The sequence below is a fragment of the Hyperoodon ampullatus genome (assembly GCF_949752795.1).
Source record: "Hyperoodon ampullatus genome assembly, chromosome: 5".
Taxonomy (NCBI): Eukaryota; Metazoa; Chordata; class Mammalia; order Artiodactyla; family Ziphiidae; genus Hyperoodon; species Hyperoodon ampullatus.
The window spans coordinates 29,530,736-29,547,222 of NC_136918.1; the positions used below are offsets into that span (position 1 = coordinate 29,530,736).

At 38.6% G+C, this 16,487-nt stretch overlaps 1 protein-coding gene across 2 annotated transcripts in view; it reads left to right on the forward strand.

The window, feature by feature from the left end:
• Positions 1 to 697: 697 nt before the first annotated feature.
• TBC1D5 (TBC1 domain family member 5) overlaps positions 698 to 16,487 on the forward strand; it is a gene marked incomplete at both ends in the record, with an annotated part of 358,820 nt that continues 343,030 nt past the window's right edge. For both annotated transcript variants that reach the window (XM_079704730.1, XM_079704731.1), the window contains one exon: positions 698 to 794. In XM_079704730.1, the coding sequence (XP_079560856.1) occupies positions 698 to 794 (97 nt within the window). The remainder of the gene's footprint in view (positions 795 to 16,487) is intronic.

A 16,487-nucleotide genomic window follows, 5' to 3' on the forward strand; every position in this document is an offset into this window, starting at 1 on the left:
ATAGTATTGGGGAACTGAAAGCATCCTAATTGTTTGCTAATAAGGAATTGGATACATCAATTGTTATAGCTATATAGTAGAATACCAGGGATCCATTAGAAGTGATAATATAGACTTTTTTATGGGAAGGAAAATACTCATGATGATTTATATAATCAGTATACTTAGCATGGTGGATCACATTAAACATTTTAAATGCCTAGAAAGAATACATATAATAAACTGAAATGTTAACAGTGGTGTTTTTAGCTAATATAATAACAAATGATTTCAGTTAGCTATATTTTCTATATTTTGAAAGTTCCTATAGTAAATGTGTATTATTTTGGTAGTAAAATGAAGGATATTATAAATGTGACAGTGATTTAACTTACAATTCAGCTTTTTGTGCAGAAGTTTACTGAAAATAAATGTAATTGAATGTTGAGGTAGAGGTTACCAGTGAAGTCCAGATTTGGGAAGAAATTGTTGAAATGAAAATCTTGTGCCACTTTTTCGCTTCTTTATATATATGCCTACCAATGTGTAGTAACAGTCCCTGGAGCCTCTGGAAAACTTGTTAATGTTTGTAATGCTCATTTAATCATTTTCCATTTTGCATTTATTCCCAGTCATAGCAGAAAAAAAATTTATAATTTTTCTCCATATTTTTCATCTCCCAGGTGGTCACTCTCAGTGACGTTGTCCAGTTCTCACAATGTATCATTCCTTATCTGAAACTAGACATCCTCTGCAGCCAGAAGAACAAGAAGTGGGCATTGACCCCTTGTTGAGTTACTCACACAAGCCTGGAGGTGAGTTTTGTATGCAGATAACTTTGAGGTTACTGGGAAACCTGGCAGAGGGTCTCCAGCTAGCCCTGCCTGCCTTGTGTGTCATTCTCTAGAGAGACTGAGCGGGAGGGCTTTAAGAACATTTCCCTGGATAGATATGGAGCGCTCTGACACTGATGGATTCCACAAAACGTCAACTTTTAATTATAGACAGACGCATTAGCCATAGCCAAGTGTTTAATGCACTGTCATTCTTTTTTAAAAAAATCATAAACTTAAACAGTTTATTGCTTTAGTATAAGAATGTTGAAATGCAATTGGCCTTTTCTCAAACATCTTTTAAAAAGTCTAAGCTCTTGGTGTTGATTTTTGCAGGGATTTTTTTTTTCCTTCAGCAAGTTGAGATTATTACAGAATAAAACACTTACCTGATTATTCTTTTTGTTTTTTTTTAGTAATTGGGATTTGTGTTTTACTTTTAAAGCTCTGTGTAGTGAAATTGTTAAAACATCAACTGTATTTGGGGTCTGCCCTATAAAAATGTATTAAATGTATATGTAGCAGAGCTTTGTATTATTTTCTCAGTGTTAGTAATAACATAGTATCTTAGAAGGAAACAATGAGTTTGTGAGCATTCTTGACCCCTTTTCTTTATTTCAACTAATTCACTAAATATTTGCTAAAGTTGATTCATTGACTCAAATAACTATTTGTAATTTTTCACCCAATACATATATCAGGATTATAAAATCTATTTTAAGAAATTATAATTAGTCATTCACATATATTTTACATACTTCAAATATGATTTTTTTTCTGTATTGATGTAAATAAAGGTCTGCCATTAACTCTTGTTTTGGGAATTAAAAAAAATTGATACCTTAAGTAGTTATTTTTTAGTATACTAGCTATTGAGTTTATGGAGTGTGTTTATGTTTTTAGTGCATCTTTAATACCTTCCACATCATACAAATGCCCTTGTTGTTTTTAATGAAAATAGCATGCAACTTATTTTTGTTACTTTATTTTTATATTTGCTTTTATTTAAACTGCTGTTTAAGGTTTTGATAATATGAAAAAATTATTTGTGTCCAATTTCAGTTTCAGCATTTAAAGAATTTCAGTGGTAAGAATGATACAATCCTCCCTAGTGATGTTTCTTCTTAAATGTCATAAGAAGTACTCATAATGAAATAAGTCAAATTATTCTGCAAGCGCTTTGATAAGTGGATATTTTAAAAGTGAATATATTTTTGTGTTATCAGTATATGAAATATTTTCACCAAAATGTTCTGGTTTATATGCTTATTTTAGAACATAGGGGTTTTTTTTGTTTTGTTTTGTTTTTTCCTTAAGTGCCTGTTTTTCTCTGGACTAGTTCATTAAATATTGAGGTTCTTTTTTTTTAAACCGGTTAAAAAACATTTTAAATTAATTTTATTCTTTATTGTTTGTAGGAATGAGGAGTTACCTTTACTGAAAAGGATTTTCGTTTATATCCTAGCCAACATTTCTATGACATACAAAGTTATTAGGACTGAATTGATGTTTAAAAGTGCCATTAATTCATTTACCCCAAATGTTCATTAACAATGTAAATGTATGCTGATGTTCTATAAGACAAGGAAGTGACTAATGACTCTTCCAACTAACAACACTTAAAATGAATAGAAACTTTAGATAGCTAATCTTGAAGTAATCAAGACCCTCATTCAGCTTGGCATCTCTGTATGCTCTAAAACAGCTGTCAACTGTTAAAAATATATACAAAACACACATACACGCAGGCACATGCAGAAGAAAGATATGTAAATATCTAGTTCTTTAAAGCCATAAAGGTTACTAACCGTAGTGGGTTTTGTGCATTGTATATGTAAATATTTTATATAAAGCATATATTTCATCTTAAGGTTTTCTTTTTGCAGAAAACCGTGTGTTGCATTTTAATGGGGTTGTCATATTTACTTGAAAAATCACCACCTTTTTAGTATGTTGGTTTATTTTAATATATGTCTTTCTTGGGGTTCTCCACGTATTTGAAGCCTTTTACACAACTGAATGACTCATTTTGTAAGTAGTCAGACATTGGACTTAATCAGTGGTTTCCCTGTGTAGAAGTCCTGTTTTTTTGTTTGATTTTTAAAAATTTCCTGTTGTATATTCCATAAGTAACAAATAAATCTTTAATTTCTCAAATCTGAATTTTTAACATTTATAGAAAAACAGTACATTACTGAGTTAAATGTTTCTGAGTATTCTGGAAAGGATTAGCAAAAATAGCCACATCATAGGTATGAGAGAGAAAATTACATATCATTGGTTTACTTTCATGGATGTTTGAGGAAAGTGGGTAAGGGCAGAAAAAAGAACTGTTTGGATATATATATGCAAAATCTTAGGGCGCATTTTCCATGTGAATTAACTTTTAACTACTTTAATTTCTTTTTGAAATAGAAAACAGCATAGAAAGTATGCTGTTTTCTCTGTACTCTATTGCATTTGGTCATATACAAAAATTACCACCTTAAATTCCAAGATCTTTGATCAGAGGGTATTAATTAATAATTGACAAGTTACCTGTAATTCAATTGCAGCCATAAAAAAAAGCAAAACTGCTTGTTCAGCTAGTCATGATTATTCATTCTTAGCATGGAACTTTCAAGGATTAAATGAAAAAGTAATTATTTTATTTTAAACTGGAAACAACAATATCAAGATCTAGGGAAACTTAACCTATTAATAAAATAGTATTCTCAGAATTACTAATTGTTTTCCAATCTTACAAGAGCTTGGAATCTTGCTCATCATGAAAGAACATTTTCCTCTATTAGGTCTCTTTTGAGAATAGCATTTTGTTACATGTAGCCAGAGTTTTTAGCTTCAATTGTATATGCCTTCTTACAGCTTTTATAGTATTCGGATAGTTACTTAATGTAATGCCTTTTTATATAATATCTGTTTCAAAGCTTTCTTTCTAGCTCATGTATAAAATATTCATGTATAAAATAACCTACTTAAGAAAAATCCAAGACATTCAGAATGTCCTGCCTACTCCATTTTTGTCTCTTGTACTTTTTTGTCCCAATCTTCCTTTCTTTCTGTTGCTATATCATAGAGTTTTATGAGTAGAAGGGGGTGCGTGGCTTTACTGATGAATAAATTGGTGGTAATTCAATTAGTTTACTGAAGTTGATGTGATAAATGACACTGTTCTATTATGATCTTTAGTATGGTTTTTCCAGTTAGTAGAAGTGTTACTGAACTCAGGTTTGGCTGCTCACTGCTCAAAAAGTCAGCAATTGTGTGACAAGTGCTGATTAGGAACGGAAAGGTCACATTAATCAGAGAGCCGGCAATCTGGGGAGAACGCGGACTCCTGTCCCACAACCAGCTCTGAAGATTCTGCTCGGCCATGAAAGTTTTTAACAGAAAAGAGGGGAAATAATCTCAGTTACTCATTGAGATAGGGGGTCAGATTTGTTGCCATCTCCCATTGTGTGCAGCCTTGTCGACTCCTTTCCGTTTTTTTGGAAAGATCCAAAAAATGATCTTGCTTTTTTAAAATTTTTATTGGTGTATGGTTCCTTTACAATATTGTGTTAGTTTGTACTGTACAGCAAAGTGAATCAGCTATACGCATACGTATATCCCCTCTTTTTTTGGATTTCCTACTCATTTAGGTCACCACAGAGCATTGAGCGGTGTGATCTTTCTTTAGATGCTATTTTGTTCACACAGTTTGATTGCGAGATTACTGAAGGGGGAGCTGGGGAAGAGATCCAGTCATCTGTTAATTACTCATTCTTCAATTCTACTTCTTTGATCTATGGAAAGAATCAACAGGTTAGGCAAAGTACTGTGTGATCAAAAAGATTTGAAAGGTGTGCTTGAGCCGGAGGTTAGTTAAAATATAGCCTTGCTAAAGTGACAGGACAAAAGTGGCCTCTTGCAGAGAGCTACTTCCTGCAACAAACTGCCTGCAAAAATTTGCTTACAAATCACCGCTGTCAGACATCATTCCATTTCTGTGGGATTATGGGCAAAGGTCCACTTTCTGTAACTTCTTCATGCTGACACAGGGTGCCATATTTTAGAGTGGAAGATGTCGATATGGGTCTGTAGCATCTCTTTGCTGATAATTTTAGTTGTCTGCTTACATATATGGGGAGAAAAAGCCACAATTATTTTGATGCCCACAAAGATACAGATTGTTATGAGCAATAGTGTTAATCCCACTGTCTTAAGCCCAGTTCTTGGAATTGTGCTAGCCATAGATTCAGTACTGCTCAAGGTGGAACAGCTTATGTCATGGCTGCAGTCTGGTCATCATGCAGTTAGCGTTTTCCCTCTGGTGGCAGTTACAGTATCTGTAAAACAACTCAGGAATGTGCATCAGACACTGAAGGATTCTGTGCCTCTATTGTCCTAATCATTAACTTCTTGAGCCTGCTCTTCTGTGACTCAGGGAAGCTTGGGAGACTTCAGCCCTTCTGTAAACAAGAGCTGGGGGTGTGGAGGGGCCTTTGTACTTGGAACAGGACAGTGGCAGGGCTCTGCTTGGTTTCAGATGCAGTCTAGAGCCAAGATGGAGGGATTCGTAGAGAGAGAAGGAGAGGAAGGATGGAGAACAGATGTTTAGGTGCAGTAAGTTCATTTGTTTGATGGCAGAGGGTTCAGTGAAATATCATTGATATTTCTCCTTCTTGATATGTTAGGGTGAGATAATTTGCTGATAGTGACAGAATGAAGCATTTGAAGATTTGTGGAGAGCAACAAAGGTTAGATTGAGTTGAAAAAGAATATATAATCTTAGGGGCCAAGGTGATATTAGACATCATAATTTATAGGTGATACAAGCTTATAAATGTGTGTGATTATGTCTAGCAGAATTCAGCACCTAAGATTTAGCCACAATCAAAAGCAGGCAGTGGTTGGACTTCCCTGGTGGCACGGTGGTTAAGAATCCGCCTGCCAATGCAGGGGACACGGGTTCGATCCCTGGTCTGAGAAGATCCCACATGCTGTGGAACAACTAAGCCTGAGTGCCACAACTACTGAGCCTGCATGCTGCAACTACTGAACCCCATGTGCTCTAGAGCCTGCGTGCCGCAACTACTGAGCCTGCATGCTGCAAAGCCTGCACACCCTAAAGCCCATGTGCCGCAATTACTGTGCCTGCATGCTGCAACTTCTGAAGCCTGCGTGCCCTAGAGCCCATGTGCCGCAACTACTGAGACTGCGTGCTGCAACTACTGCAGCCTGTGCGCCTAGAGCCCGTGCTCCGCAGCAAGAGAATCCACAGCAATGAGAAGCCCATGCACCACAGTGAAGAGTAACCTTCGCTCACCACAACTAGAGAAAACCTGCACAGTAACGAAGACCCAACACAGCCAAGAAAAGATAGTAATAAAAAAAAAAGCAGGCAGTAGGTTTGTCAGGGGAGTATAATGGGTAGACAGTAGGCAAGGAAGTTGATGGCAGAAGAATTCATTGATAGTTTGAGAATATAAAGAAGTTTGCCTTCCGGCCGCAGGCTCTTCCCGCTGTAGCAGCCGGCTAGACCATGTTCGTCCCTTGCGGGGACTCGGTCCCCGACCTCGCGGAGTGCACGCTCCTGATGTGTATGCATCGCCTTCAAAGAAACTAGTGGCTCTTCAGTTAAGATCCATTTTTATTAAGATACATCAGAAATTCATCTACACGTGGAACAACTCCAACAGAACACCTACTGAACGCTGACAGAAGACCTCAGACCCCCCAAAAGGCAAGAAACTCCCCACATACCTGGGTAGGTCAAAAGAAAAAAAGAATAAACAGAGACAATAGGATATGGACGGGACCTGCACCAGTGGGAGGGAGCCGTGAAGGAGGGAAGGTTTCTACACACTACAAGCCCCTTCGAGGGCGGAGACTGCAGGTGGCAGAGGGGGAAAGCTTCGGAGTAGCGGAGGAGAGCACAGCAACAGGGGTGTGGAGGGCAAAGCAGAGAGATTTTGGCACAGAGGATCGGTGCCCTCAGGCACACACCAGCCCGAGAGACTTGTCTGCTCGGCCGCCAGGGCGGGCGGGTCTGGGAGCTGAGGCTCGGGTATCGGCTTTCAGTCGGAGCGCAGGGAGAGGACTGGGGCTGGCGGCAGGAAGAGAGCCTGAAGGGGTTAGTGCTAGCCCTGAGGGAGTCCGGGGAAAGGGTCTGGAGCTGCCGGAGAGGCAAGAGACTTTTTTCCCTTTTGTTGCCTGGTGCGCGAGGAGAGAGCATTCCCCTCCCTCCCCTCTGCCTGAGTGAGCCAGAGCCCCCGAATCAGCGGCTCCTTTAAAACCGTCCTGTCTGAGTGAAGAACGGACGCCCTCCGGCGACCTACGCGCAGAGGCGGGGCCAGGTCCAAGGCTGAGACCCGGGAGCTGTGAGAGCAGAGACAGGGAAATCTCTCTGTGCAGCCTCCGAGGCAGCGGATTAAAGCTCCACGGTCCATTTGATGTGCCCTGCGTCTGTGGAGTGCATGAATGGACAGCGAATCATCCCAAATTGAGGAAGTGGACTTTGAGGACAAGATTTAAGACTTTCCCCCCCTTTTTTTCCCTCTTTTTACAACGAATTATCTCAAATTAAGGAGGTGGACTTAGCAAGATTTCAGACTTTTCGCCCTTTTCCTCTTTTTACAACGAATTATCCCAAATCGAGGAGGTGGACTTGGAGAGCAAGATTTTTGATTTTTCCCCCTGCTCTCTTTTTGTGAATGTGTATGTGTAATCTTCTGTGTAAGATTCTCTCTGTATAGCTTTGCTTCCACCATATGTCCCAGGGTTCTTTCGGTCCGTGTTTTTTTTCAATAATTACTTTTTAATTTTAATAACGCTACTATATTTCATACTTTATTCTATTTTACTTTACCTGCTCTTTCTTTTTTTCCTCCCTTCCCTTCCTCCCTCCCTCCCTCCGCTCCTCCTTTCCTTCTTTCTTTTTCTTTCCTCCATCCCTCCCTCCCTCCCACCCTTCTTCTTTCCACTTTCTTTTTCTTTCCTTCCTCCCTCCCTCCCTCCCTCCTGTCTTTCTTTCTTTCTTTCCTTCCTCCCTCCCTCCCTCTCTTCTTCCATTCACTCTTCCTTTTGCTTTCATTCCTCCCTCCCTCCCTCCTTTCTTTCCTTTCTTTCCATCCTTCCTCCCTCCCTCCTTTCTTTCTTTCTTCCTTCCTTCCTTCCTTACTTCCCTTCTTCCTTTCTTTCAATCTCTCTTTCTTTCTTCTACTAATTATTTCTGTCTACTTTTTCTCACTGTTATTCTGAGCTGGGTGGATGAAAGGCTCTTGGTGCTGCAGCCAGGAGTTAGTGCTGTGCCTCTGAAGTGGGAGAGCCAACTTCAGGACACGGGTCCACAAGAGACCTCCCAGCTCCACATAATATCAAGCAGCGAAAATCTCCCAGGGATCTCCATCTCAACACCAGCACCCAGCTTCAGTCAACGACCAGCAAGCTACAGTGCTGGTCACCCTATGCCAAGCAACTAGCAAGGCAGGAACACAACCCCACCCATTAGCAGAGAGGATACCTAAAAACATAATAAGGCCACAGGCACCCCAAAACACACCACCAGACGTGGACCTGTCCACCAGAAAGATAAGATCGAGCTTCAACCACCAGAACACAGGCATTAGTCCCCCCCACCAGGAAGCCTACACAACCTACTGAAACAACCTTAGCCACGGGGGACAGACACCAAAAACAACGGGAACTACGAATCTGCAGCCTGCAAAAAGGAGACCCCAAACACAGTAACATAAGCAAAATGAGAAAGCAGAAAAACACACAGCAGGTGAAGGAGCAAGATAAAAACCTACCAGACCTAACAAATGAAGAGGTAATAGGCAGTCTACCTGAAAAAGAATTCAGAATAATGATAGTAAAGCTGATCCAAGATTCTATTTCCCAGATCCAAAATCTTGGAAATAGAATAGACAATATGCAAGAAACAGTTAACAAGGACCTAGAAGAACTAAAGATGAATCAAGCATCGATTAAAAACACAATAAATGAAATGAAAAATACTCTAGATGGGATCAATAGCAGAATAACTGAGGCAGAAGAACGGATAAGTGAGGTGGAAGATAAAATAGTGGAAATAACTGATGCAGAGAAAAATAAAGAAAAAAGAATGAAAAGAACAGAGGACAGTCTCAGAGACCTCTGGGACAACATTAAACGCACCAACATTCGAATTATAGGGGTTCCAGAAGAAGAAGAGAAAAAGAAAGGGACTGAGAAAATATTTGAAGAGATTATAGTTGAAAACTTCCCTAATATGGGAAAGGAAATAGTTAATCAAGTCCAGGAGGCACAGAGAGTCCCATACAGAATAAATCCAAGAAGAAATACGCCAAGACACATATTAATCAAACTGTCAAAAATTAAACACAAAGAAATCATATTAAAAGCAGCAAGGGAAAAACAACAAATAACACACAAGGGAATCCCCATCAGGTTAACAGCTGATCTCTCAGCAGAAACTCTACAAGCCAGAAGGGAGTGGCAGGACATAATTAAAGTGATGAAGGAGAGAAACCTGCAACCAAGATTACTCTACCCAGCAAGGATCTCATTCAGATTTGATGGAGAAATTAAAACGTTTACAGACAAGCAAAAGCTGAGAGAGTTCAGCATCACCAAACCAGCTTTACAACAAATGCTAAAGGAACTTCTCTAGGCAAGAAACACAACAGAAGGACTATACCTACAATAACGAACCCAAAGCCATTAAGGAAATGGGAATAGGAACATACATATCAATAATTACCTTAAATGTAAATGGACTAAATGCTCCCACCAAAAGACACAGAGTGGCTGAATGGATACAAAAACAAGACCCATATATATGCTGTCTACAAGAGACCCACTTCAGACCTAGAGACACATACAGATTGAAAGTAAGGAGATGGAAAAAGATATTCCATGCAAATGGAAATCAAAAGAAAGCTGGAGTAGCAATTCTTATATCAGACAAAATAGACTTTAAAATAAAGACTATTAGAAGAGACAGAGAAGGACACTACATAACGATAAAGGGATCGATCCAAGAAGAAGATATAACAATTGTAAATATTTATGCACCCAACATAGGAGCACCTCAATACATAAGGCAAATACTAACAGCCATAAAAGGGGAAATCGACAGTAACACAATCATAGTAGGGGACTTTAACACCCCACTTTCACCAATGGACAGATCATCCAAAATGAAAATAAATAAGGAAACACAAGCTTTAAATGATACTTTAAACAAGATGGACTTAATTGATATTTATAGGACATTCCACCCAAAAACAACAGAATACACATTTTTCTCAAGTGCTCATGGAACATTCTCCAGGATAGATCATATCTTGGGTCACAAATCAAGCCTTGGTAAATTTAAGAAAATTGAAATTGTATCAAGTATTTTTTCCGACCACAATGCTATGAGACTAGACATCAATTACAGGAAAAGATCTGTAAAAAATACAAACACATGGAGGCTAAACAATACACTACTCAATAATGAAGTGATCACTGAAGAAATCAAAGAGGAAATTAAGAAATACTTAGAAACAAATGACAATGGAGACACGACGACCCAAAACCTATGGGACGCAGCAAAAGCAGTTCTAAGGGGGAAGTTCATGGCAATACAATCCCACCTTAAGAAACAGGAAACATTTCGAGTAAACAACCTGACCCTGCACCTAAAGCAATTAGAGAAAGAAGAACAAAAAACCCCCAAAGTTAGCAGAAGGAAAGAAATCATAAAGATCAGATCAGAAATAAATGAAAAAGAAATGAAGGAAACGATAGCAAAGATCAACCAAACTAAAAGCTGGTTCTTTGAGAAGATAAACAAAATTGACAAACCATTAGCCAGACTCATCAAGAAAAGAAGGGAGAAGACTCAAATCAGTAGAATTAGAAATGAAAAAGGAGAAGTAACAACTGACACTGCAGAAATACAAAAGATCATGAGAGATTACTATAAGCAACTCTATGCCAATAAAATGGACAACCTGGAAGAAATGGACAAATTCTTAGAAATGCACAACCTACCAAGACTGACTCAGGAAGAAATAGAAAATATGAATAGACCAATCACAAGCACTGAAATTGAAACTGTGATTAAAAATCTTCCATCAAACAAAAGCCCAGGACCAGATGGCTTCACAGGCGAATTCTATCAAACATTTAGAGAAGAGCTAACACCCATCCTTCTCAAACTCTTCCAAACAATATCAGAGGAAGGAACACTCCCAAACTCATTCTACGAGGCCACCATCACCTTGATACCAAAACCAGGCAAGGATGTCACAAAGAAAGAAAACTACAGGCCAATATCACTGATGAACATAGATGCAAAAATCCTCAACAAAATACTAGCAAACAGAATCCAACAGCACATTAAAAGGATCATACACCATGATCAAGTGGGGTTTATTCCAGGAATGCAAGAATTCTTCAATATACGCAAATCAATCAACGTGATACACCATATTAACAAGTTGAAGGAGAAAAACATATGATCATCTCAATAGATGCAGAGAAAGCTTTCGACAAAATTCAACACCCATTTATGATAAAAACCCTGCAGAAAGTAGGCATAGAGGGAACTTTCCTCAACATAATAAAGGCCATATATGACAAACCCACAGCCAACATTGTCCTCAATGGTGAAAAACTGAAACCATTTCCACTAAGATCAGGAACAAGACAAGGCTGCCCACTCTCACCACTCTTATTCAACCTAGTTTTGGAAGTTTTAGCCACAGCAATCAGAGAAGAAAAGGAAATAAAAGGAATCCAAATTGGAAAAGAAGAAGTAAAGCTGTCACTGTTTGCAGATGACATGATACTATACATAGAGAATCCTAAAGATGCTACCGAAAAACTACTAGAGCTAATCAATGAATTTGGTAAAGTAGCAGGATACAAAATTAATGCACAGAAATCTCTGGCATTCCTGTACACTAATGATGAAAAATCTGAAAATGAAATCAAGAAAACACTCCCATTTACCATTGCAACAAAAAGAATAAAATATCTAGGAATAAACCTACCTAAGGAGACAAAAGACCTGTATGCAGAAAATTATAAGACACTGATGAAAGAAATTAAAGATGATACAAATAGATGGAGAGATATACCATGCTCCTGGATTGGAGGAATCAATATTGTGAAAATGACTCTACTACCCAAAGCAATCTACAGATTCAATGCAATCCCTATCAAACTACCACTGGCATTTTTCACAGAAGTAGAACAAAAAATTTCAAAATTTGTTTGGAAAAACAAAAGACCCCGAATAGCCAAAGCAATCTTGAGAACGAAAAACGGAGCTGGAGGAATCAGGCTGCCTGACTTCAGACTATACTACAAAGCTACAGTAATTAAGACAGTGTGGTACTGGCATAAAAACAGAAAGATAGATCAGTGGATCAGGATAGAAAGCCCAGAGATAAACCCACACACATATGGCCAACTTATCTTTGATAAAGGAGGCAGGAATGTACAGTGGAGAAAGGACAGCCTCTTCAATAAGTGGTGCTGGGAAAACTGGACAGGGACATGTAAAAGTATGAGATTAGATCATTCCCTAACACCATACACAAAAATAAGCTCAAAATGGATTAAAGACCTAAATGTAAGGCCAGAAACTATCAAACTCTTAGAGGAAAACATAGGTAGAACACTCTATGACATAAATCACAGCAAGATCCTTTTGGACCCACCTCCTAGAGAAATGGAACTAAAAACAAAGATAAACAAATGGGACCTAATGAAACTTCAAAGCTTTTGCACAGCAAAGGAAACCATAAACAAGACCAAAAGACAACCCTCAGAATGGGAGAAAATATCTGCAAATGAAGCAACTGACAAAGGATTAATCTCCAAAATTTATAAACAGCTCATGCAGCTCAATAGCAAAAAAACAAACAACCCAATCCAAAAATGGGCAGAAGACTTAAATAGGCATTTCTCCAAAGAAGATATACAGACTGCCAACAAACACATGAAAGAATGCTCAACATCATTAATCATTAGAGAAATGCAAATCAAAACTACAATGAGATATCATCTCACACCAGTCAGAATGGCCATCATCAAGAAATCTAGAAACAATAAATGCTGGAGAGGGTGTGGAGAAAAGGGAACACTCTTGCACTGCTGGTGGGAATGTGAATTGGTACAGCCACTATGGAGAACAGTATGGAGGTTCCTTAAAAAACTAAAAATAGAACTACCATATGACCCAGCAATCCCACTACTAGGCATATACCCTGAGAAAACCATAATTCAAAAAGAGACATGTACCAAAATGTTCATAGCAGCTCTATTCACAATAGCCCGGAGCTGGAAACAACCTAAGTGTCCATCATCGGATGAATGGATAAAGAAGATGTGGCACATATATACAATGGAATATTACTCAGCCATAAAAAGAAACGAAACTGAGCTATTTGTAATGAGGTGGATAGACCTAGAGTCTGTCATACAGAGTGAAGTAAGTCAGAAAGAGAAAGACAAATACCGTATGCTAACACATATATATGGAATTTAAAAAAAAAAAAAATGTCATGAAGAACCTAGGGGTAAAACGGGAATAAAGACACAGACCTACTTGAGAATGGACTTGAGGATATGGGGAAGGGGAAGGGTAAGCTGTGACAAAGGGAAAGAGAGGCATGGACATATATACACTACCAAACGTAAGGTAGATAGATAGTGGGAAGCAGCCGCAGAGCACAGGGAGATCAGCTCGGTGCTTTGTGACCGCCTGGAGGGGTGGGATGGGGAGGGTGGGAGGGAGGGAGATGCATGAGGGAGGGGATGTGGGAACAGATGTATATGTGTGACTGATTCACTTTGTTATAAAGCAGAAACTAATAAAAAAAAAAAAAGTTTGCTGTTATGGAAGGGGCTTATAAGAGTGCAGAGTAGAAAGTTTTTGAGGGGATTGAGTTAGGAGAGATGAAGCATAGAGTAGCATGGTGATGGGAGTCATAAAGGGGACATGGGAACAGCATATAAGTCTTTGATAACTATGTTAATTCGTTGGAACATTGTCTAGTGGTAGCCAATAAACCAGCTCAGTAGCTTCAATAGCTCTGTGTAATAAATTGGATCTACGTCGATTTGGATAGGTTTTGGTTTGAAATCTTTTTAGGTTCACAGCAAAATTAAGAGGAAGGTACAGATTTCCCATATACCCTCTGGTTCCCGTATATGCACAGCCTCCCCATTATCTATATCTCCCACCAGAGTGGTACATTTGTGACAGCTGATGAGCATACACTGACACATGATAATCACCCAAACTCTGTAGTTTACATTAGGATTCACTCTTGGTGGTGGACGTTCTGTGAGTCTGGACGAATGTATAATGATGTGTACCTTTCATCATAGTGTCATACAGAGTATTTTCCCAAAATTCTCTGTGCTCTGCCTGTTCATCTTCCCCATCCCATGCCCCTCAACCCCTGGCAACCACTGATCTTTTTACTGTCTGTGTCGTTTTGCAAAAAGTATCATCTTAATGAAAAATTCTCTCTACATATGGAGGAAAACGGCAGTTTAGATAGATGAAAAACTGTAAGTAAGGCTATTAAGTCATTAAGGAAAATGGTGGCTTTGTTGAAGATGAAGATTGTTAAATAAATGGTAGAGCGACTTGGAAGTTCTTAAATGACAGTAACAAGGATTCTTAAAAAATGGATGTTTTTTAAAATGTCTCCTTAAAGAAGGATTTTGTTACGTGGTGTGACAATAGGTAGAAGTTACATCAAAGAACAGAGAACATGCCATGCCCTGTTCCTCTAAATTACACTGTCCGAAAGAAAGTGGGAAATAAGAGACTTCAGTCTGAAAGGCCACGAGTTAGAGATCTGAAAGTCATCCTCCAGAGATATCAGTTCACAGTATGAGACGAGTAAGAAATTCAAAGAAAGAGAAAAGAACTGAAGATTGATTGGTCAGAATTCTCCATGATTAGAAATTGGATAGAGAGAGCAGTATTTTAAAACAGTCAAAGTTGGGGAAAGATAAAGGAGGGCCAAAATTAAAGAAGCTACAAATGTGAGAGCTTCCAGTAGGTCCAAGGTGGTCAGTGCTTCAGAATTGCATAGGTTAAAGACTGTAAAAGGAGAAAATCTATGATTCGGTGATGGGAAGAGTATTGATGATCTGTAATTAGTGGTAAGGCATTTTCAAGATACCACTCACTAGCTGACTTTAGTAGATGGAATTAACATGAAAAGGTAGTGGTTAAATATCAGTTGTAAACATTTAAATGGTGAGGAAGTTTCAAGTTACTCTTTAATATTAGATTTAGATGACTATATGTGGATTTTATGTATTCATGCTCTCACAGTGGATTGAGATTTAGCAAGTTAGACATTTTAAGGGTAACAGTGAAACTCACTGTTGGTGAAATGTACTCTTGAAATAAAAGAAAGAAGTCTTCTGGTCTGAATTCTGATCTTTTTTTAATTGTGTTGTCTATTTCTCATTAATTGAATCCAGTTTTTAGTTGTATTTGAAGTTTTCTGTTGGTGTGGCAATTCCTAGTATTTACCTAATGGAGAGGCCCCTTTTCAGTTCCTTTAGAGTTGGGGTTGTGTGAAGAGTTATTTTAGTTGTACCGGGATGTTTTTCATTTCCCATGTCTTTAGGAGCAAAGGAGACCTCACTGCTTGCTCTGGTGGCAGACAGAAACAGTAGCCCTGCAAGAGCTGTCACCACTACCCCCTTGGGCAAAGTTATCTGCAAGTGAATATCCGTACCTTGAGATATTTTTCCCACCATGCTTAGTCAGCCTTATAATATTCTTGGATCACCAGAAATGAGAGGCTGTGTGATGGTGGTTTGGTTTGGTTGGGTCTAGGCCTAACTAGAGCTATACAGGTGATGTAGAGTGACAGTATTATCTTAAAACCTTAGAAAAACATAAACCAAAGGCCCCATTTAGGTGCAGTGACCTACAGTGGATTTCTTATCAAAGATTTATATTAGTTGTTTTCTGCTAGTGCATCAGTAGGGCCAGAAAAGACAGCAGAATAGAGTATGACTGATTTTGACCAAGCTTAGAACACTGCTATCAATTTGAATCTTTAATTAGACTTGTGAATAGATCTGTTTTGTTGAACTTACAGATTTTCAATCAGATATGTTGGCATGATGGTTAAGAAATTTCAGTCATACTTAATAAATGAATAGAGACCATAAAGGCGCGTATATTTAATCACAGTAGGGACTGTGGGTCACAGACCTGACGTTTATTCATTCATTCAAAAATATTCATTGATCATCTAGTATCTGGGGATAGGCTATTAAACAAATAGTCCAGGTGCTCTCTTTCAATGAAATTCACATTTTAGCATGGGAGAGCCAGCAAAAAAAAAAAAAAGGAAAAGTACAAAAATGAGGAAAAAAATAGAGAATGATATAGCCTAGGTAAGAATCAAGATAAGGTAGTGTTACAGTGAGCGTCTATGTGCGTAGATTGTCAGGGAAGATCTCTCTGAGAAGGTGATACGTCAGTTACGTGTGAATGACAGATGAGCCAGGCACGCAAAGGTGGTGACAGAAAGAGGGAGACAGATGGACAGACAGATAGGCAGAATGAAAGAAACACCAGTCTAGAAAAAAGAAAGAGTTCATACGGAGGAAGTTCCTAGGATAGGAATAGGCTCATCCTATTCAAGG